General features: G+C 39.5%; 1 protein-coding gene, 1 long non-coding RNA gene and 1 other non-coding gene across 9 annotated transcripts in view; 2 read left to right on the top strand and 1 right to left on the bottom strand.

Annotated features, from left to right (window-relative positions):
* PLEKHM3 (pleckstrin homology domain containing M3) overlaps positions 1–23863 on the top strand; it is a 200404-nt gene that overhangs the window by 158242 nt on the left and 18299 nt on the right. For 4 of the 7 annotated variants that reach the window (XM_030324422.1, XM_030324421.1, XM_030324424.1 and 1 more), the window contains one exon: positions 9094–9251. The exons of 1 other annotated variant lie outside the window; for it this stretch is intronic. In XM_030324422.1, coding sequence (XP_030180282.1) covers positions 9094–9251 — 158 coding nt within the window. Of the gene's footprint in view, positions 1–9093; positions 9252–11116; positions 11404–23863 lie in introns of those variants that run through there. 2 more of the 7 variants (XM_030324425.1, XM_030324426.1) reach the window with 2 other exon arrangements.
* On the bottom strand, positions 929–2811 carry LOC115520238. Its single transcript, XR_003970731.1, has 3 exons — positions 2738–2811; positions 2628–2629; positions 929–940 (listed from the first exon to the last, which is right to left on the bottom strand). It is a non-coding gene; the product is annotated as an uncharacterized LOC115520238 (long non-coding RNA).
* On the top strand, positions 12984–13056 carry TRNAQ-CUG. Its single transcript has one exon. It is a non-coding gene; the product is annotated as a tRNA-Gln (tRNA).

Raw genomic sequence — 23863 nt, 5'->3', positions numbered from 1 at the left:
TCACTTAGGGCCTTTCCTTATTTACTACTCAGTGAGTCAGTATTATCTTAACTAGAGCCAAAATGAACAATAGAGACCTAAATATAATTAATTTCAGACATATAACTAATAAACTCAACAGAGAAGTAAAATTCTGCTGACCATACCATGAGAATTTTCTGGAATTGTTTCCATTTAAACTATTTTAATTATTTTCCTCATAATTACATGTGTACCTCTATCAGACTGTATGGCCTGTTTGGGGGGCTCACAACATGTGGACCCCATAATTGTACTCACCCTTTGTGAATGTTTCCACTGGAGTTTCTTGAGGTTGTGGCCTGATGAGGCCACACCCCTGGAGGCACTTTGCCTAGTGCAGAAAACCTGTCTGAAGTAGGCCCCACCCGAGATATTTTTCTGAATAAGAAATTTGTGTTCTTGGGTTCATCTCTGTTATTCACCCATTGAAGACAATTGAAATTGAAAAATTTTTTTCTTTTATTCCCTGAGGCTGTTTCCAGCAGGAAGCAAAATGTGATCTGATAGAAATGATGATGACCACTCACAAATCTACCCAATTACATCAACCCAGATTAAATTATCACATAGTTTACAAAGTGTAAGTAGAAATTGTCACCTTTGGGAGAGGCTCAGATAAGAGCTAATTGGTGACGTCATAATCCACCCTCAGGGAAGTGCTTCATTAACCAAAGTTTCAGTCCTGTGAGAGGGGTGAGGAGCAGCTAATTAGAGAAGTTTTCTGTTTATATACAAACAACCCAGGACTGAGCCATAATAAGGGGCTCAAAGGTTAGCAATGGGGAAATGGCCTTTTAACAAACTTTTTGAAATATGAAAATCCCCTTTACTAGTTATCCCCCCTCCTTTTTAAGTAAGTTCTGAGCCCTATGTGGGTGAACTCACCACCCTGAGATCAAGAGTCAACGTGCTCTGCCGACTGAGCCAGCCGGGCTCCCTTAGTTATTTTCTATTTTTAAGAAAAATAATATGGTGGCATGCTTTTTATTTTTTATTTTTAAAGACTTACAACTAAGAATAGTAAGGGGCGCCTGGGTGGCGCAGTCGGTTAAGCGTCCGACTTCAGCCAGGTCACGATCTCGCGGCCCGTGAGTTCGAGCCCCGCGTCGGGCTCTGGGCTGATGGCTCAGAGCCTGGAGCCTGTTTCCGGTTCTGTGTCTCCCTCTCTCTCTCTGCCCCTCCCCCGTTCATGCTCTGTCTCTCTCTGTCCCAAAAATAAATAAACGTTGAAAAAAAAAATTAAAAAAAAAAAAAGAATAGTAAAATTTAGAATTGAATGAAAATTAGGGATATTCTGTGTGCTAGGGTTTTCCAGCCCGGGAAGAATCTACAGACTGCTTTTTCCTAGCTCTTCACAAACTCACCTGGCCAAGATCACTGGACTTCACCATACCCACCTGTTAACGCCGACAAATGGCACTCAGAGAAAATATAGTGAGCACAACCTCTCTCATGGTCCTCTGGCCAAGCAAATGCCAACTAAATTATATTTGAAATCATTTTACAACGTGTGACAGTTTTGATTCTTTCATCTCATCAAGCTAGCTTGTTACCACTGGTGAGTGGCAGGTGGCTTTGTTTACCATGAATGGGGTCTTTGGGTTAGACTTTTAAGGAGGGGCCGTTTGTCAAGTGCAACAGGCCTCTTCATCACAGTATTCCCAACAGTTGTCCCGAGTCTAGATGTTACACAATGGCTGAGGAATGCCTGTATTGAGATGCAAGGTAACTGGACAAATCAGGGAGTAGGAATTAGCCAGTGCATGAAGAGATTCAATGAGAAAGAGTTTTTTCTTTTTTCTTGTCCAAGTCACTAGTGGTCTGTCCCTCTCCCCCCGTAGATCTTGAATGTTGTGGTGGTGCCAAGGGAGTGAAGGCAACGGACACAAAAGAATCATTTGTGCCCTTTTCCCAATCCCACAGATCTCTATTGGCCACAGACCTTGAACATGACACTGCAATTTCCTGGTGCCACACATGAGTAATAAGCAGCTGTTTCTGAAACTGTGGTTTGGAGAAGGCAGCACTAGGTTATTTTTTAACTTAATTGTAATTTTTGATTGGTCTGCAAGAAAGTAAATCAAATAAAGACTGTTGTCTTAGTCTGCAAGAAAGCCATAGGCCTCAAATTCCAATGCTGACCATCTTGACCAGAATAGAAAGGGGGGGAAACGTGTGTATCCCTGAACTGGAAGTTCAACCAGGCAGCTTTCGTGGGCTGCAGTCACACAAGATGGATAAGCAGATTTGGTATATTTGTCAGCCAGCTGGATCATGAAAAGTGCTATTTGGCGGCTCCTGGAGTTTTAGAACTACCTGAAATGATGAGTGAAAAGAATTTGTAGAAAGATTGCAAAAGTAAAAAAAAAAAAAAAAAATAGCAAAACGGGGAAGAAGATACCAGCTTGGTGTTGATTTTGCCCTTATCCTCCCATGTGATGAGAGGACGCATAGTTTTAAATTACAAATGAAAGTGTGTATTCTTTGACTACCTGACCCTTAAAAAACTCTGAAATAATCACATATGCACAGTCTCCAACTAGGTAGATCAGACTAGTACGTTCCTTAGTACAAGAAATTAAGTTTAATGGAAAACAGAAGCAAACTCCTTTTCACTATTTTGGACATCTGCCTTTTCTCAAGGAGATAGGGCAGTTTGGCATGGACAAGGTGAAGGAGGTTGAGTGTGGGGGGTGGGAAAGGGGGGAAGAGCTACATATGTTTTCTGCTAATTACTTTGTCATAATTTTATCCACATAGGCTGGCACTTTGGGGACGATAAATGGAGGGATAACCAAACCTCATGTCAGAGATCTATTTCACCTTCACTCGTGACTTATCTAAATGACCACCTGGTTAACTAAAACCAGTAGCCTTGTTATGCTAAACATGGAATGGCCTTGTGACTTTTGATGGATTGTGATGAAGTTCTATTAACTTGTGACCAATTTAATTACAAGAATGAAAAGATTAAGAAAGACAATTTCCAAGTGTTGCTAAAGTATTATATGAGTGATTCAAATCAAGCTTGAGGTGTGTTACATGTCTTTCCCCAGCATTCGGGCTGCCTGTCTGTTGTATGAGCTCTGTTCTCTCATTAACAGCAGGGTTGAACGGAATGGATCTATACACTTTACATTAATCTCAACTGATCCTATCCAAACAGAAAGACAGTCTGATGCCTTTTAAAAATGACATGTAGGGGCACCTGGGTGGCTCAGTTGGTTGAGTGGCTGACTTCGGCTCGGGTCATGATCTCGCAGCTCATGAGTTTGAGCCCCGCGTTGGGCTCTGTGCTGACAGCTCAGAGCCTGGAGCCTGCTTTGGGTTCTGTGATTGTCTCTCTCTTCCCCTACCCTGCTTGTGCTCTTTCTCTCTCTCTCTCTCTCTCTCTCTCTCTCTCTCTCTCTCTCCCACAAATAAGTAAACATTAAAAGTAAATAAAATAAAATAAGTAAAAATGACATGTAAAAAAAAAACCTTTTTGGGGTGCCTGGTGGCTTAGTCGGTTGAGCGTTCTACTTTAGCTCAGGTCATGATCTCACGGTTCATGAGTTCAAGCCCCACATCAGGCTCACTGCTGTCAGTGAGGATGGGATCCTCTGTCCCCCTCTCTCTCTCTACCCGTCCCCCCCTCATGCTCTCTCTCCCTCTCTCTCTCTCTTAAAAATAAACATTAAAAGAAAGACCTTTTTTTCTCCCCCTTGCTATAAATCACAAGTGTTTGAAATAAAGAATGAATCTAAATCATATAAAGTTTCTGTTTCGATTAAGATAAGCTAATAATAAGCTATGGTTTATTGATTACTTGCTCTAAGTTAGACATTATGCCCAGTACTTTCATTATGTTAAATCTGATCCTTCCTTCAACGCTGCAAGGTAGACATTATCCTGATTTTTAAGTTGAGGAACTAAGGCTCAAAGAGGTTAAGTAACTTGCCAAATTTGGTCTCATGGCTGGAAGGCAGATGAAGTAGAATTTGTGCTCTGCCTTGCTGCTTCCCCTTACCCAGAAACAACTAAGTTCTGAGGGAATATGGAAAACTCTGTAATGTCAATCTCTCTGGGAGACTGATGAATCAACTCCCACACACCAGAAAAATAGTCAAGTCGACAAGAAGCAAAAATGATAGATTTTTTAAAAACAAGCTTTGACCAGTTTTATTAAGGATGCACTTTTGTGATTTACTTTGTCCTGGTTGGTCCTGGCTTGCTCTCAGTGATATCAGAATCTCCTGGATCGACTCTAATCTAAATAACGCAGTTAGTGGAACTTTTCCTCATGCTGGACCCTATCGAAGACTTGTTACTCTGGGCAGTAATACTGCCTAGGGAGGTACTCCAACTTAGGGTTGACACAGAAGACTTCTCTCAGGTTGTGCACTTGCTGGCCACCTATTGGCTTGTTGGACATTTGACTTTTTCCTGCCCATAGTCATTTTCCAGGTCCATTGGTATCCTGGCAGCTCTTTTCTACTTTGTTCTCAGTTGGAACCTGAAGATAGTGGCTGCTTGGGCTTTGGTCTTCTTTGGCGCCACTGTCTTCATGGTGTTTATGGAATATGTCCCAAGCCTTAAGCCCCCACCAAGATGGCTAGGAATTGGGAATGAAAGTTGCAAGACTCTTGGGGGCAGGAGGAGATGGCAGAGGCGGGACATTTGGTTTCTTTTTACGCAGTTGTTCAAAACAAAGATAGATCTGGTTTTTAAAAAGAACCCTAGGAGATTTCACACCTGGAATCTACTTCTTTATAGTAATAAGACCTCTAGACCAGAAGCCCTAATAGCTAGATTCTGTTCCCAGTGTTGCTAGTAGTTGGATTCAAAGACAAGACTTAAACCTCCTACATATATCTGTACCTCTGGCAAACTGTAAGTATGAAGTTTTCCTTTCTGTAATATTAAAAAATTCAAAAATAAATGTATAGACTATTACCTCACTGTCCTGGAGGAGAAACTTTCAGCATCTTCAGCTCTTTGGAACGTGGCCATGAACCTAAGCTAACACATAGGAAGAGTAATTAATCAAGTGTAAAGAAGCAAAAAAAGTTCCTGAACAGCTGAGCAACCACCAGGTCCACGCACTCTTTGTGCTCCTCCCCAAATCACACAGCAGAATGACTGAAAATGTTTGTGACACAAAGACAGCCCTGAAATGTGACTGCTGCTGCTGCCAAGGAGGGAAAACAGGAACACCTCCCTGGTCAGTCAACAAGAGCTTACGTCCCTGGCAGAGAGGGGACATTTAAGACAAGTATGAGACTCAGTCTTTGCCTTCAAGCAATTGACATTCTCAGATTTCTCCATATAAAATCACCATTTTATAGGTAGTATCACCATTTTTATATGTTCGATCTAGTTGGATAAACAAAACAATCACATGTTAAACAATAGTAAAGAGTACAAAACAGCATCAAGTTCTGTATTAAATTATATGATGTAAAAGTAAATTATACAAAGCACAAGACATTCATAACAGCTGAAGTAGCCAAAGATGGCTTTCCACATCAAGCTGACTAGATCTGAGCTATGAAGCCTAGATGAAATTTAAATAAGTGTTAAGAAGTGAAACTTAAGATAGAGGAAATGACAAGGGTGAGGGCCCAAGAGCAAATGTAAGCACATTCTACACAGGGAAAAGTTTTCTCACAGCATAAGTTATACAGTGAAAAATGGAAACTGAACTTAGATAAATAGTATGGATGGAATCAGCTTATGGAGACACTTGCACACCAAGCAAAAATGTAAGCTCCAATCCCGTCCAGTTCATTCTTGTATTGAGTGCCTGGGACACAGTAACTCAATATCATTTTATGAAATGAATGAGTGAAGAGATTTTCTTAATGATAAAATAAGAACTCACCAAGATTTGAAAGAAGAGATGATACTTGATAAAAGCGATGTCCAAAACTGATTAGTATATACACTGGATGGACCAAAGGGAAAAGGCTGGCATCCAGAAATAAAACTAGAAGATTATTTCATCAGTCTAGAGAACAGTGATAATAGGCTGGGGAAGACAGGAAAAAGGGACTTACACCAGAGATATTCAAAAAAGAATCAACATGAATCTTGAAAACACTATGCTGAATGAAAGAAGCCAGCCACAAAAGGCCATATATTGTATGATTCTATTGATATGAAATGGCCAACATAGGTAAATCTATAGAAGAAAAAGTAGATTATTGGTTGCCTAGAGCTTGGGGGAGAAGAGATAGGTTAGGGGGCAAATGGGAGTAACTTCTAACGGGTACAGGTTTTTTTGGAAGACTTGATGAAATGTTCTACAATTGACTGTGATGATGGTGCACATCTGTAACTATACTAAAAAACACTTCATTGTAGACTTTAAATAGGTGAATTACATCGCGTGTGAATTACATCTCAATAAAGCTGTTATTTAAAAAAAGAGGGAGCGAATAAATATGGTGAATGACAATATATGTGTTTGATGGAGAAAATGAGCCACTCACTATAGATTCTATAATTTCCAGTTTGATTCTCATCGAAATACCAAGAATATCCACTAACACCATTATTACTTAAAATTTTTTTAGGATCACTGGATGATAAAGTAAGGCATGAAACATAAGAGATACAATATTAGAAAGGAAGGGACCAAGTTATCACTTTCAGAAAACCCCAAGAAATTACCTAAAAAAGATTTGCATTCATGAAAATTCAGTAATATAGTTATATGTAAGATATCCCAATGTCAGTATATTCTAATATATAAGCAGTAGCTAATAAGAAAGCATATTATACAAAAGTTTAACCTTGAGATAATCTAAATAGTAGTGTGAGTAGCTTAAACTGGGGGAAAAAAACCCAGAAAATTTTATTAGGCAATAACAAATGAAGATTTAATAAAATAGAGATATAGACAAGGTTCTTTGATAGGGAGAATAAATATTATAAAGATACCGATCCTCAAATTAATTTTTAAAGTTTATTAAAGTCCACATGTAGGAATAAATATACGTTTCTGACAGTATAAGTTTGTTGAAGTATTTCAGAAGCCTTCAAAATGCAAAATGTTCGTACCCTTTGTCTCAAGGAAGTTTTCTAAAAGAAAAAAAAAAAAAAAAAACCTTTATGCACGAGATGCCCAGTCTTCTCCTTTAGATCCTCCTTTCATGTCTTCCTCCATATCTTCCCTTCTCACCGTCTGTCCCTTCAAACAATCTTTACTCACCTGGTTTCTAGGCTCTTCTATATACTGCTGTTTCCCCCCTAAATGAACTATATCTTGTTAGAACATCTCTCTGAATGTGTCACTAACCTTAATTTGTTTAGGAAAGAGTAACATAAGTAAAACCAAACTCAGCTGCACTATTGTTACCACAATTTAGAGCTAACCCTATGACACATTGGAAAGTGTTTGATATAAGATTTGGTAGTTGTTGTTTCTTAGAAAGTGTGTATCGTGTGTTGGTATTAGGAGTACCTGTTACTGGGGTTTATCGAAGTTAATGGTCCTTGAGAAAACAAATAAAAGGAGGTCTATCTATGGCTTCTAAAGGAAATGGAGAGGAGAGTAAGTTAAAGAATGGTGGAAATGTACCTGCTTAACTCAAAAAACAGCAGCATAATTTCTACCCCCTTTATTAAGAAAAAAAAATCCACTCTTATAAAGCAGTGAACTTTATTTTTCTGTTCACTTTCTGCATCGTAATACAAAAATAGTATACATTGTTTCTTATAAAAAGAACTACATATATACAAAATGAAAGACTTGCTTTTCCAACTTGTTCCCTTCCTTAGAGTTAACTACTGTTATATTCATTTTTAAAACATGAGATTATTCCATGATGTTTAAAAACCACTTTGAGTTTTTTATCTCCAGTATTAGGCAGAGCTTCATTTTTTGCAAAATGCTTTATTAGATTCCTTGCAGTCTTTTATTTTTATCAGCTACTGCTATTTATTCACCTTGACATTGTAATTTCTCTTTAGGTATGACTTACTACATTTCCCTCAGATGTTATTTTTATGTAAAATTGTCATTTTAACTCTGTATTTATTTGAAAGGATCCAGCTACTAGCAGTTATTTCCAGCTACTTCCAAACTAACTTTAATGTTCATTCTTTTCTTATATCAAAATCAGCATGTATATGCAGGTGCATTAATGAGAGAGAAGTAAAGGCAGATGTTTTTCTTGTTAGTATTGAACTGCTGAAGTCTTTGAAGCTCATGCAGTATTAGTTCAACGAGATCTGACTAACATTGGTTCCAGACTCATGGATGTTTGCAGGCTAACCGGTGAGGTAACAGTGGGAGGTAGGCAGATACAAGACAGTAGGGCCTGGCGGGGACAACTGTCCGCTGCAGAGCACGTGCCTCAGTAGGAGCAGACGGCCCCTACTCACAGCCAGAATCATCATCATGTTGGAATTCAGGCCTAGTTTTGCTATATCTAATGATTTTTCAAAAGAAGCCAAAAATATGGGTATTTATGTGAAATCTCCCAATTATTAAATTGGCTCACTTTTTAAAACACTGAGAGATTAAAAAAAAAAAAAATCCTCAGGCTGAATGTGGCCCTCAGACGGTCAAGTTGCAACCTCTTTATATTAACATACTTATCAGCAGCAAAAGAAACCTATTTTTCCACATTTGTTACATGTTGTTGGGGAGACGGTGAAAAGGCTATCCTATTAACTCATCAGAGGAAAGGGATTACTGAATTTACAGCACAACATTCGACATTAATATTTACCTTGTATGTGTCCTATTTTGGGAAACACACCATACTTAGGCCACACCATAACGGTATGCTGGTCTACGAAAGTAGAGTTCCCCATCTGTTGGTCCTCAACTCCCTGTATTACACTACAAAGAAAGAGGAATACAAAAGAAGTTTCAACATCTTCATTTTCCAACCTCCAGTGGTTTAAACCAGAGAGCTCTTTTGGAGTGAAAATACTACGTCTTTTCTTTCTCAGCGTTGCTGAGAAATTATAATTAGAGGTTTTCCTGTTGTGTAAAGGAAAGGAATTCCAGTCCTCCTGCGTCTGCAAGACTTCTGTTCTCAATGAATTTGCTTCCCTGTCCCATTTCTCTTTCTGCAGGTGATAGAGGGGAAGCTGGCTCCATTCTTGGGCAAGGTCATTAAATTTGCCACCTCACACGTGTACAGCTGCAGTCTTTGTAGCCAGAAGGGGTTCATCTGTGAAATCTGTAACAATGGAGAGATCCTCTACCCTTTTGAGGATATTTCAACAAGCAGGTACAGAATCTCTTGTCTTAACAAAAGTATACCTGAATATGTCACATGTCGTTCTGTTTGGCCTGATCAGGCCGACTTTTAGTCAAGTACCGTATATCTGTCTCTTACCTTGTATCAGATTCCTCTTATTCTTGGAGAATATTTTTTGACCTTTTGGTTTCCTATATTTATTCCCAACTCACTTCACTGTCTTTATCCAGAATGAGATAACAGAGTTGCAAAGAAACATCACCTATTTCTCCCTTCTTAGGTAACAAAGAGGGTTCAGATTCATTTTTAGAATGAAGATTAGGGAGGATGAATCCTCACAACATTTCAGGGCCAAGTGATAGGCAATGGGAAATTGCAGTCTCAGAGCAAGGCCAAAACCGTCCCAACTGCCAGGAATAAAACTACAAGACACTGGGGAACAGCTGTCTGGCTCGCCACATGCTTTTCTCCACAGATGCGCTGCAGTGTGGCGATGAAAGTTTTAGGATCCAAAGGAGGGAAAAGTGGGAGTTTATGTGGGATTATTTTTCTAACCAAAGTAATATTTGGGCATCATCACATTCGTTGGTTGATGGATGATTTTTCCCCCCACTAACTTGAGACCAGGGTTTTTACTATTGCTTTTCTTGAATCACAAAACGATACGTATCACTTTTCCTTTCATCCCAAAAGCATCATAGAAATATATACTGTTTCTGTATCTGTGCACTGGCTTCTTTGGCCATGAAATCATGCCTCATTTCCCACCCAGCAGGGCTCACTTACACTGTGGTTCCGAACAGAAGGGAGGCATTGTAGCCAGGGGGAGTTGAAGCATGTAGGCTAGAGCTAAGATATTAAGAGTTGACTCAGCCCTTCTGGCCTCTTCTTAAACCCAAAGACTCTGTAAGTATACAGGAACTTGAGTTGGCCCCACACATAGAAAGATAAACACATACACACACATATACATGCTCCAGCCTCGTTTCCTGAGTACAGGTACTTAGCTCATGGCCTAGAGATTATATACTTCTTAAAAATGTGCACCACACAAAAACTTGTACACAAACATTCGTAGTAGTATTCATAATAGCCAGAAAGTGGAAACAACATAAATGTCCAGCTGATGAATGGATAAACAAAATGTGGTATATCCATACGATGGAATATTATTCAGCATAAAAAGGAATGAAGTACTAACATGCTGTAGTGTGGCTGAACCTTAAAAACATTATGCCAAGTGAAAGATGCCAGATACGGAAAGCTGTATATTTTATGTTCTGTGTATATGAAATGTCCCAAATAGGCCAATCCAGAGAAACAGAAAGTACATTAGTCGTTGCCTGGGGCATGGGGGAAAAGGAAGAGAGTAACTCCTAATGGGTGCAGATTTCTTTTAGGGATGACGAAAATGTTCTGGAATTCGATTGTGGTGACAGTAACGTGGTCTTGTGAATACGTTAAAAATCAGTGAATTGTATACTTTAAAAGAATGAATTTTATGGTATGTGAATTAGATCACAATCAAAAGTATTTAATAGAAAATAAAACAAATTAAAAAATGCTTCCAACTCTATAAACCATATGCTGGATCACAAAACAAGTTTTAATAAATTTTTAAAAACTGAAACCATACCAAGTATGTTCTCTGACACATTGAATTAAGATCCCCAGTAGCAAAAAAAATATGAGAAACCTCAAATATTTGGATAAAAAAACAGTACACACTAAAAACTTATGGGTCAAAGAAGAAATAAATCACAAGAGAAATTTTAAAATATTTTGGAAAAGGGGCTCCTGGGTGGCCCAGTCAGTTAAGCATCTGACTCTTGATCTCAGCTCAGATCTTGATCTCAGGGTAGTGAGTTCAAGCCCCACATTGGACTCCATGCTAGGTGTGAAGCTGTATCTATCTATCTATCTATCTATCTATCTATCTAATGAATGAACATGAAATATAAAATGTCAAAATGTATGGAATGCAGCTAACATAGTACTTAGGGTGAAACCTATAGCTATAAATATATCATGGAAAACATGTCAGAAAAAAAGGAAAGGTCTCAAATCCATTACCTAAAATTCCACCTTAAGACACTAGATAACAGAGCAAACTAAATCGAAAGCAAGCAAAGGAAGGAAAGAGTAAAGATTAGAGCAGACATTAATGAAATGGAAGATAGAAAAAAAATACATTAATGAAATCAAAAGTTGGTTTTTTGAAAGAATCAACAAAATTGATAATCCTTTAGCAAGACTGACCAAGAAATTAAGAGAAAAGAAACAAATACTCAAAATCAGGAGTGAAAAAGGAAAAGGCAGTTAAAAGAACTATAAAGAGATACCACAAGTGACTTTATTCCAACAAGTTAGACAACTTAGATGAAATGGACAAATTTCTAGAAAGACAAATTACCAAAATAGACTCAAGAAGAAGTAGAAATATGAATAGCCCTATAACAAGTAAAGAAACTGAATTAGTAGTTTTTAAATCTGCTCATAAAGAAGCCAGATGCCTTCATGATGAATTTTGTTGAATATTTTAAAAAATAATACCAGTCCTTCACACAGGGATAAAGAGGGGCATTACATAATGATAAAGGGATCAGTCTTCCAAGAAGACACAACAATCCTTAATGTGTATGAAGAGAGTCAAAAGACATGCAGCAAAAAACCCCTAATAGAACTACAAGGAGAAACAGACAAACCCACAATTATATATCCACTATTATACTTAGAGACTTCAACACCCCTCTGTCAGTAACAGATCCAGCAGGCAGAAAATCAGTTTAAGCATATCGTTAAACTGAAAAGCACTATCAGTCAACTGGATCTAATTGACATCTCTGCCAATTCATGTTGTTCATCCAACAACAACAGAATATGCATTCTTCTGAAGTTTACATGGAACATTTAACAAGAGAGACCACATTCTGGGCCACAAAACACATCTGAAAAAATTTACAAGAATAGAAATCATGCACAGTACGCTCCCAGGCCATAATGAAATTAAACTAGGAATCAGTAACAATGTTACTTTTACGGTACCTGTAAAATCCCAACGTACTTGGAGATTAAACAATATGTTTCTAAATAACACGAGTTGATCATTGATGTCCACACAAAACCCTGCACAGGGATGTTTATAGCGGGTCTACTTGTAATCGCCAAAACCTGAGAACAACCAGGATATCCTTCAGTATGTGGATGGTTAAATAAACTGTGGTATACCCATGCAATGGAGTATTCTCCAATAATAAAGGAAATGAGGTATCTAGACACAAAAGGACATGGAGGAACCTTAAATGCATATTACTAGGTGAAAGAAGCCAGTCTGAAAAGGCTGTATACTGGATGATTCCAACTGTATGACATTCTGGAAGAGGCAAAACTGTAGAGACAGTACAAAATCAAATCAAATCAAATCAGTGATTACCAGGGGCTTGGGAATGCATAAGGCAAGATGAATAGGTGAAGCACGCACAGGTTTTTTTAGGGCAGTAAAATTATGCTGTACGGTTCTGTAATGGTACACACATGACGTTTTACATTTGTCAAAACCCATAGAACCGTAGAACACAGAGTGAGCCTTAATTTAGATTGTGGACTTTAGTTGATAATAATGTGTGAATATTGGTACATTCACTGTAACCAGTGTGCCACACTAATGTAAGATATTAATAGAGAAAACTGGGGGTTAAGGTAGTATTATGGAAACTGTACTAACAGCTCAATTTTTCTGTCCATCTGAACTGTTCTAGGGGTGCCTGGCTGGCTCAGTTGGTAGAGCATGTGACTCTGGATCTCAGGGTTGTGGGTTCAAGCCCCACATTGGGGGTAGAGATTACTTAAAAAAATAAAAGTTAAAAAAAAATAATAAATAAATAAATAAATAAATAAAAGTGAAAAAAAACTGTCCTAAAAAATAAAGTCTATTTTTAAAAAAGACAATTCATCCAGCTGAACAGTTGACTCAAATACCAAAGCTGATCAATGTGAATAAACTTTATTAGAACAATTTTAGACTTACAGAAAAATCACAAAGATAGTACAGAGAATTACCATAGACCCCACACCCAGTTTTTCTCTTATTAACATCTTACATTGATATATTTGTTACTATTAATGAACCAATACTGATACATTATTATTAGCTGAAGTCCATAGCTTTTTCAGATTTCCTTAAACTTTTTCAATGTTTATTTATTTATTTTGAGAGAGAGTGTGTGCATGCAAGCAGGGGCAGGGCAGAGAGAGAAGAGAGGGAGAATCCCAAGCAGGCTCCATTCTGTCAGCACAGAGATCAACACAGGGCTCGAACGCACGAACCGTGAGACCATGACCGGAGCCAAAATCAACAGTAGGACATTTAACTGACTCAGCCACCCAGGTCCCCCAAGATTTCCTTAGTTTTTACCCCATTATTATTTCTGTTTCAGAACATCTCCCTAAGCTCCTCTTGGCTGTGACAACTTCTCAGACTGTTTTTAGGACATTGACAGTTTTGAGAAGTACTAGTATTTTGTAGAATCCCTCTGTGGGGATAGGCCTGATATTTTTCTTTTGATTAGACTGGGTTTTATGGGTCTGGGGAGGAGGAGTGCAGAGATAAAGTGCCGTTTCCATCATATCATATCACAGGGACATGCTATCAACATGACTTATCACTGCAAAGTTTGTGTCAGGTTTCTCCACTGTTGATACTCTTCTCCTCTGACCCTTCTCCATTGTTACCCTCTTTTAAAGGAAGTCACTATGGGGGCACCTGGGTGGCTCAGTCAGTGGAGCATCCGACTTCAGATCAGGTCATGATATGGTTTGTGAGCTCGGGCCCTGCGTCGGGCTCTAGGGCTCCCGGCTGTCAGCACAGAGCCCACCTCGGATCCTCTGTACCCCCCCCAACTCCCTCCCCCTGCTCACGCTCTCTCTCTCTCTCAAAAATAAACAAGGCTTTAAAACATAAATAAATAAAGGAAGTCACTATGTGCAGCCTACAGTTAAGGAGTGAAGATTATGCTCCACTTCCCTTGGGAGTGGAGTCTATACAAAATCACTTGGAATCCTGCATGAGTGATTTGTCTCTTCTTCCCATTTATTTTTTTTAAATTATCTATTCATGTCAGTGTGGGCATGTGCATATTTATTTTATATTTTTGGTTATAACCCAGTATTACTTTACTTTGTTGCCCAGACTGTTCCAACTTTGGCCATCGGCTCTTTCAGCTGGTGCCTGCATCACCTTGACACCCTCCTACCATTGTGGGATGTTTGTTTCCGAGCATTTCTGTACTTTCTGGTGCTACCAGACATTCCAGACTCATCATATATATTTCTTGCCCTAATCCTACAAGTAGCCGTTTCTCCAAGGAGCCTGGGTTCCTTTTTTGGAAAATATTAGAAACCAACATGAGGGCACTTAGACTGCACACCCGCTTTTAAAGCCCTCGGTCCCAGGACTCATCCCTTGAGGAGGGATGAGAAGAGAGATGCTTCCCTCTGACTACACATCAGAATTTCCTGTGAGACTTGTTGGGTTGTTTTAACTCTGAGCATCTTTATCTTCAGAGTCTCCCCGTGTGATTCTGCATGGCAGCCAGAAGAAAGAATCACTCCTCTAAGATGGCTGTGGCCATAGTCAGACGTGCCAGATACTTACAGTCCGAACGACCACATTAACACGTCTGTGGACTCAGAGGGCCCTTCACCCAGCAGGAAGGAAAATGTAGCTGTTTAGAATCTTCCGTTTCTCTCTTGGTCAGATGCAGTTCTCTAAGCTGCACAAATGTCTGAGAGCAAAGGAGCCCTTACCAGCCTACCTGGAATTTCAGGTTGATAATACTTCCCAGGACCCCGCTGAGCTCTCTCTAGTGGTGTCCAGTTTCCAGTGAAACGCTGGGAATGGTTTATGCAAGTCTGGGGTAAAAGACAAAAATAAACACCAATGAAATATTTATTAAAGGGAAACTTTAATCTGAAATTGAGTTGCAGATTTAAAACCTGTCCATAAAAATGTGCTGAATAAATGTGATAAATAAAAATAAATTTGAATAGTGGGGTAGATTTTAAAATTTAACTGAAATCTTCATGGATAAAGTTCTGTAATATCTGGGATTTGCTTCAAAATAATCTGATGGTGGGAGAGAGGGAATAGATATAAATGAAAGAAATTGATAATTGTTAAAACTAGATGATAGGTACACAGGGGTTTATTACACTGTTCTGTGTACTTCTGAATATGTTTGAAATTTTCCACAATAAAACATTTTTAAAAATCTGTAAGTAAGGGGGCCTGGGGGCTCGGTTGTGCATCCGACTCTTGAGTTCAGCTCGGGTCATGACCCCATGCTTAGCACGGAGCCTGCTTTTGATTCTCTCTCTCTCTCTCTCTCTCTCCCTCTCCCTCTCCCTCCCTCTCCCTCTCTCTCCCTCTGCTCCTCTCCCCTACTCTCTCTCTCTAAAATAAAAAGTAAAATCTATAAGTAAAAATCTTAGAAATGAAGTATTTAGTGAATTTGTCACCACATAGCCTTGACCATCTTGCTAAAGTCAACACCTCTGTGACCTCAGAAATATGCTTAATATCCCATCAGATCCAAATATCATCTGAACAGCATAATTACAACTCAGTAAAAAACATTCTACAAGCATTACAACTATTCATTTTTTCAATAAATGACTTACTGAGCATACTGTGTTCGTGCATTGGGCTAGGCTCCTGGGCCACACGGTGAACATGGCATGTTCCTTGCTCACAAATAGTCCACAGTCCCTGGCAAGAGACACTGAGCCATCAGGCAGTTAGGCTGATGTGTGGGCGGAGCCCTGGTCTAGGGGGTGGACCTAGAGCTCCAAGAAGGGACATCGTCCAACGCGGTCATGTACATTGTAGGTGAAAAAGCAGTTCCACAATTTCTAAAAATGTTAGCTCTGTGTTGAACTTTATCTGAAGCACTGATTTATTCACGTCCGTATTAGAACATACTTGGTTTTAACATGCTTATTTGATTACGACCATATGTCAAACATGGGTCAACTCTTCATAGTTTCTTTTCCTTATTAAATTAATTGTTATGCAGGAGAAGGCTTCATGAATATGTAATTTAAAAATATAGCCCTAGCATTAATGTTTAGAACACCGTCTCTGACAGACATAGACAATGTGCTGGGGTTGTAGGAAATTGCACTAATATTTACTAGTGCTGGTGCCAGCAATTTACATATCTCGTCATTTAATTCTTATGCCAGTCCTCTGAGGGAATATTGTTACCTCCATTTTAATAATGAGGAAACCTAGGTTCAGAGGAGCCAATTAACTTGGCCCAAGAGATAAGGCCAAAACTTGAACCCAAATATATCTGACTCTCAAATCCATGCTTTTTTCATTATACATCACTGTTTCTTCTGTACCTGTCGTCTTCAAACCATTTTTGCAGCGTACCCTCGAACAGAAATGTGAAGAAATTACATCCCTCCGTCATTAAAGAAGTGTCCCCCCAAACGGTTATTCTGAATTCTCCCCATATTTGCCACCCTGAAAGTTTTTACACTTGGAGCAGTGAGCCAGCTAGATTAGGGCGGGGGAAAGACACGACTTTCTTTTGCAAAATGGTGGGGGGCTGTGGTGAGGGGGTGTGGGGAAAGAGCTTCCTTCCGCCCCGTGCACAGCGCTCGGCAGGTCGGGAGGCCCAGGGGCGCCTGCGGGAGCTGGAGATCTGCCTGACTCAAGCTGAGTGGGCAGACCCCCGCTTGCTGCACTGTCCTCCCCACTTCCACTCCGTTCAGCCGATAATGCGGACAGTTTCACACTGAGGTAGTCTTTCTTCACCAACACAAATTAAATGCATACCTGTCTCTAGTTTAAAAAGGAAAACACTCAGACCCAAACTGCAAGATTTTAAATACAAGAGGGAGATCCAGAATCACAGAACTTAAACTTAATCCAGTATTTACCCTCCTAGAGGACTAAACGGAAAGCACAGCTTTAGGAGAGAGAAACATTCTGTTAAAACAGCAATAAAATTCCACATCCTAAAGACAGAGAAATGACAAAAACCGTACCCTCCTTGATTGAGAATAAGAAATAAAACTCTAACTTCAGAATTACAAATCAGAAGGTTAGACTGATACCTCTCTAAGACTTGAAGGGAAAACAGTGACTGTGAAAGCAAAGAAGTTGCATATATCCACAAAATAACCCTGGACTTAGATTTTTTAAAAGAAAAAAACAGTCCTCAAATTGCCTCCTATGCCGCTTTCTTTCTGACATCTCTACATACCACTAATCTTCCCTTGTTATTAAAGACATAATGCTGCTAAAGAGACCATCCTGCCTCACACATTTGTGTGTGAAGATGCCATTCCTGAATCTTGAAATGCTTCCAGATCACAAGTACATAAATACTTCATCTTAAGAACACTCAGCATGGGGGCGCCTGGGTGGCGCAGTCGGTTAAGCGTCCGACTTCAGCCAGGTCATGATCTCGCGGTCCGTGAGTTCGAGCCCCGCGTCGGGCTCTGGGCTGATGGCTCGGAGCCTGGAGCCTGTTTCCAATTCTGTGTCTCCCTCTCTCTCTGCCCCTCCCCCATTCATGCTCTGTCTCTCTCTGTCCCCCCAAAAAAATAAATAAACGTTGAAAAAAAATTAAAAAAAAAAAATTTAAAAAAAAAAAAAAAAAAAAAAAAAAAGAACACTCAGCATGCATTTTAACATGGGACTTAGAAGATGTACCAGCTATCATAAATCAGTTCCACCCTTTCTGTCTGATCCATTTGCCTTTGTTAATTTTTTCATGTGACATACAAATCATCCCCACAAGTTTTCCAATATGGAAAACATTGCACTTCTAGACTTTATGACCCTATACCATTTGGGGCTGTATCTAGATGTGGGTATACTATCAGAAGATTCTACTTAACACTGAATTTGGTGTATTCCATATAGTAGGCATTCCATAAATACTTATTGTTTGGTTCAGCTCTCCCCAACATATCATGTGCACTCATTAAGAACACTGACAAAGCTTTTTAAGTAAACTGATTCAGAAAGTTTAAAATATTTGCTCTATGTGAAATAGAGAATAGATTCTTTATGATCTCACTTACATGTTAAACCTGAAAAAACCAAACTTACAGAGAACAGAGTGGTGGTTGCCAGAGGCAGGGGTGAAGATGGTCAAAAGGTAAAAATTTCCAGTTATAAGATTAATAAGTTCTGGGGATGTAATATACCACATGGGGACTAAAGATAACAATACCATATCATATATTCGAAAGTTACCAAGAGAGGAGTAGATCCTAAAAGTTCTCATCACAAGAAAAAAATTTTGTACCTATACCAGTTGATGGATGTTAACTAAACATTGTGGTAATCACTTCACAACCTATATACATATCAAATCATCATGTTGTACGCCTGAAACTAATACAATGTTATATGTCAGTTATGTCTCAATAAAACTGGGGGTGATGAAATATTTGGATAGATAGAGGAGCATAGTAAAAGTCTGAATAACACTACTTTTACGTAAGCTTTGTCTGTAAGGTTGAAGCAACTGACCTACTATTTGAGGTATTTCTGTGGTGTGAGCATCGGCCTGCCCAACATTCATTTCTCCAAGGAAGGCATTCGAGGTGTTCTTCCTGGAGGGGGCTGGGGGGCTCCAGTGGCTCAGTGGTGACTCTTCTAAAAGCAGTCCATGTTTTTTGAAGCGCTGCGGTTTGGAGAAGCAGATTGAGCATAACTTGCCAGCTTTTCTTTTGCTGATCACTCCCTCCTCTCCTCCAAGAATGACGATTGCACTGAGGACCTTGAACTTATCAACACCAAACTCTTACCGGTTAAGTCAACATATTTGGACACCATGTTCAATTTGCACACATTTCAGGAACATTTCCTACATCTGTCTATTGAGAATGAACACTGGCCTCATAGAAGAGTCCATAGCAAGTGAGTTTCTAACATGGCCTCTCCTCCTTTTCATTTTAAAAATTTATTTCTTTAGGTTAACTTATAGAAAAAGAAGGCCTGGGCACCGGGGTGGCTCAGTTGGTTAAGCATCCAACTCTTGGTTTCAGCTCAGGTCATGATCTCTTGGTTTGTGAGTTCGAGCCCCAGGATGGGCTACTCACTGATAGCACAGAGCCTGCTTGGGATTCTCTCTCTCTCCCTCTTTCTCTGCCCCTCCCCCACTTGTGTGTGTGTTCATGCTCGCTCTCTCTCTCTCTCTCTCTCTCTCTCTCAAAATAAATAAGCTTTAAACAAAGAAAAAGAAAAAGGCAGCCTCCCAAAGAACTCAGTCCAAGCCCCATTGCTCTCATCCATCTGGCCAAATTTCAGAAAGGTCCAGCTTGTACTGAAGAACATGCAGACTCCTCCCAACACCCTTGACCTTGTGAATTGGTCTTTGTCATCTTACATTGCATGGCAATCCACACCACCTTGCCCCTGAGGACCTCAACTTGTTGGGGAGTGGACTTTGGTCTTTGCCGTGGCACTTTTCTGCCCTTCCTGAAGCTTCATGAACACACTAAGTTTCCAATAGCTAATTGTAGTCAAACCTCATAAAGGTTTGTTTAAAAGAGAGAAAGCAACTGCTGTATTATAAAGGATAGAATTACGTCTTCCATAGAAGATGCTGAGATGTGCGGTTTTCCTCGGCACAACTTGAGCAGTCCATCAGGGGCTGTGTTTTCTGTGCCCGGGTTCCCTTTGATTTGTCCCTGGAGGATAAACATGGAGACGGCTTTCCTGAAAGTTGTTGCTTACTTCGGTGCCTAGAAAATCACCAAACCCCAGATTCGCCAGCAGCCTTACAAAGGCTCTTACATTTTTCTGGGAGCCAGTTCTAGTTTGTCATTTTCTGAAAGAGAGGTTCATGTTTAGGCAGGAATTTTTTGGTGGGGGTTGGGGACTAGAACACACTCCAAGGTAGAAGGAGAGGGAAGGGCCGCCCAGAAGCCGGTCTTTCCTTGTGGCGTCCTATTTGTTCAGCCTTCGTTTTTGTCAGTCCTTGCACAAACAGACTGAATACCTGGATTATTCCCTCATCTGGACTCAAATACTCATACATTACATACCCTTTCTCACTAATCAGCCTGACACATTCCTTTGTTGGTAAATGGTTCCAAAACAAACACTGTCAGTGTACCTAATTAGCAGGTTTGCGGGCTGTGCTCACAGTCCTGTTACATCCTGTTCAACAATAGAGAACAACAGCCCTGGCGAGGTCGGGCTTACAGGGAGGGAACCGCTCCCCCCAACGCATATACACTTTTTTAATGATATTTCCTTTCTGTGGCTTTTCTTGGGAAGCAGCCACTTGGTGAGTACTGTGATGAGGTGTGGGATTCTTGCAACAGCTAGAGGAAGTTTGGACTCCTCTTCGTAGGCACCTTTGCTTAGGAGCCATTAGTTTCCATCTGCTTATTGTTCTTCTCTCTGGTACTGGAGAGGAGCGCAGTGAGGAACTTTCTCCACGTCCTCTAACACTGACGAGAGAGGACAAGATCCCTGCCTGTGTTCTAGAATCATAAATGAACAGAGATGGAAAGGACTGTGGAGAACATCTGAATATTTTAGGGGTAGAAAATCTGAAGCCCAGGGAGCTCGCAGGTTTTATGAGGGGCAGAAGCCGAGGAGCAACTTACCAAGATGGAATTCTGCTCTGCGGCTACATGACTGCCAGCTCTTAAATGTATTTATTGTATCAATGAAGGTTTTCCTTGATTAAAAAAACAAAACAAAAACAAAACAAAAAAATAAATTAAAAAAACCTTGAACGCAATGCTAGTTTTTTTTGGCTTTTAAACTTCGGTCAAAGAGTAACTTGGCAAATAACATCTCACCTTGGCCTGGTGGCTCCTATATTCACATGTCAAAATGTTTCAGAATGTCTGCTAACACAGATGAGACTTTTGTGAAACGCTCAGCGCTGACCTGACCCTGTATGCCATTAAGCCACTTTATAAATACAGTGCACTTATAAACACAGCCCTCGCTGGTGCGGCTGCCATTGTATTTTGAAACCATTTGGTCACTTGAATAGATGGCTGTCATCTCTACCTCGACGCATTTCTTACCAAGCTTCTCGTTAGGTGTCTGGTTAATACTGTGTTGTCATCTTATCTCTAAGCATTTCAGACAACTCAATTTTTTGTTGATTGGAGGGAGTAAAGTTCAGCATTGTTTAATTCATGTTGTAACTTTCTGACTATAAAACTGATACGCATTACAAAACCTTTGAAAAGTACACAAAAGTATAAAGAGGAAAATTCTCCATACATATGTCTGTATGTTTACTTTTTAATAAAATATGTATATATATATGGTTTTATTATTTTACTTTTTAATTTTTTTATGTTTATTTTTGAGAGAGAGAGACAGATAGCAAATGGGGGAGGGCCAGAGAGAGGGAGACACAGAATCCAAAGCAGGCTCCACACTCTGAGCTGTCAGCACAGAGCCTGACACAGGGCTCGAACTCGTGAAACGCAAGATCATTACCTGAGCCAGAGTCAGAGGCTTAACCGACTGAACTACCCAGGCACCCTTAGAATATATGGTTTTATACCCAGCTTTTTATCACATTATATCAGAACCAAGAAAATAGTTTATCTATAAACTTTTATTGATGGCTACTTTAACAGGAAAAAAAAAATAATTGGTTCTAAAATCATTAAGATCCATTTAAAAAGTAGAGGCAGACTAATCCACAGAAAAATCACTGGAGTAGGAATACAGAAGTCTAGATGTCATCCCTAACTTGGCCACTAATTTGCTGTGTGACCTTTGACAAGCCACCTCCCACCTCCAGATTTACCTACGAGGTATATGGCATTGTTTTAACCCCGTATTGACAAAGAAGTTAGAACTTTATTTCATTCTGCTCCTTTGTTTAGCATTTGCAGTAGTCTGTTTAATAGTTTGTCACAATATTTTCAGTGAAGTTGACTATTTTTGATACAATTTACCCAAAGGGATTAAGATATAAATTCAAATTGTGATTCAGTCCACCATTTTGAAATAATGTCAGCTCCATGAGGAAATGGACTTTCCTATTTTGCTCACTGCTCAGTTTTCTGCATCTAGAACAGCACGTAGTTAATGCTCAATGAATAATCCACGAATAAAGAGTTTGCTTTACTTTTAGTTTTTCAAATCTGTGCTTTTTCACATATTTTATTTTATTTTAAATAACCTTTAAACTAATTTCAAGGAAATTGTCTGCTTAAATGTAGACATTGCCAAGATATATGACTTTATCGAGTGATAGCTAGCATTCTCTCATATGTTAGGAATAGATATAGTTTTCTGGCCCAATGAAAACTTTCATGTCAAAAACTTGAGTTTTGCTCAACTACTCAGTTTAATTTTCAAAACATGTTTTCAGTCGTGTTTCAGTGTGTTTTTTCCTTCCCAATGGGACTGTAAATAAGTAACCTGAATACACAATAGGAAAGAGAGGAGTGTTTACCTTTCCATACAAAAAATGTTGATTCTTCAGCCTGAGCAGTATGTTCTGAAATGAACTGTCTTATGCTTTAGAATTACAAAAAGGTACAATAGTAACTTGATTTCATCAGCATATGTTTCTGATATTTTGAGACTTTTCTTGCCTCACTAATTATGGGAATACAGATAGCAAGATGTTATAAACGCTATCTTTTAAAAATCCTTTTTTGTTTTTATTTCAGCATCTAACGTATACTATCACCTTCGTTATAAACCCCTTCAGTATTCTGAATATTAAACCACTCGGTGGTGCATCAGGAAACATCTTCATTTGCTGTCTGTAGCTATCATTAATAATCATCTGTTCAGTTCCTAATGCTTCCAGAACACTTAGAGTAGAGATAAAAACAGTCTATAGATAGATGTTCATTCTCTAAAGAGGTCGCCGCTTGGACTGAATTAGATCTATAAAGCATAGGACTTGGTATAGAGTCAGAGGAGCTTAGCATTTATCTGCCTGTCACTCCCGCCCCCCTGATACACGCACCTTTCCTACCCCACCTTCCCCAGGGAGGATGGCATCCCCGCCCAACACCACACCCACAGCTAGTAGGAGATGCAGGCGATTGAATTCCAGTATAGTCCCCTTTTTGCCTCTCCTTGTCACAGCACCATCCTGAAATCTGAGGGAACGCACAAGCTGTCCAGAGGAGGGCAAAAGATTATATCACCTACCCTTAACTAGTCTCACTTCTGGTGATAGTTGGTGTAAGGTGGCTGGGGAGAGGTTCTCAACAAAAGTATAATGGGAAGGATCTTATAAATTTTTGATGAGAAAACAAGATCACATTAAAAAAGTAGTAATTCGTGTGAAAAACAGAAATGTGGGAATTTCCTTTTATAGAACTGGTAACATAACAGACTAATTTCAAGTCCTGAGCGAGTGGCCGATTCAAAAACTGCATTGGAAACATTGGAAGCCACTCACCGGAGCTGACTGGACTTCAACTGAAAGATCTAGTTTGGCCTCGAGAGGTGGGAAGCTGAAGCATGTTAAAGCTGTTCTCTGAGAGAAGAGTTAACACTTTTTTTCTAGAAAGAATCCTTGATGGTGGCGAGAAAGGCAATTTAAATTAAAAGACTTAGCCGGAAAGCAGGTTCCATCAACGATTTGAAAGAAAAATGTCAGAATCGA

The sequence above is a fragment of the Lynx canadensis genome, chromosome C1, assembly GCF_007474595.2.
Source record: "Lynx canadensis isolate LIC74 chromosome C1, mLynCan4.pri.v2, whole genome shotgun sequence".
Taxonomy (NCBI): domain Eukaryota; kingdom Metazoa; phylum Chordata; class Mammalia; order Carnivora; family Felidae; genus Lynx; species Lynx canadensis.
The sequence above is the reverse complement of the archived record's forward strand: the minus strand, read 5'-3'. Positions and strand labels throughout refer to the sequence as shown.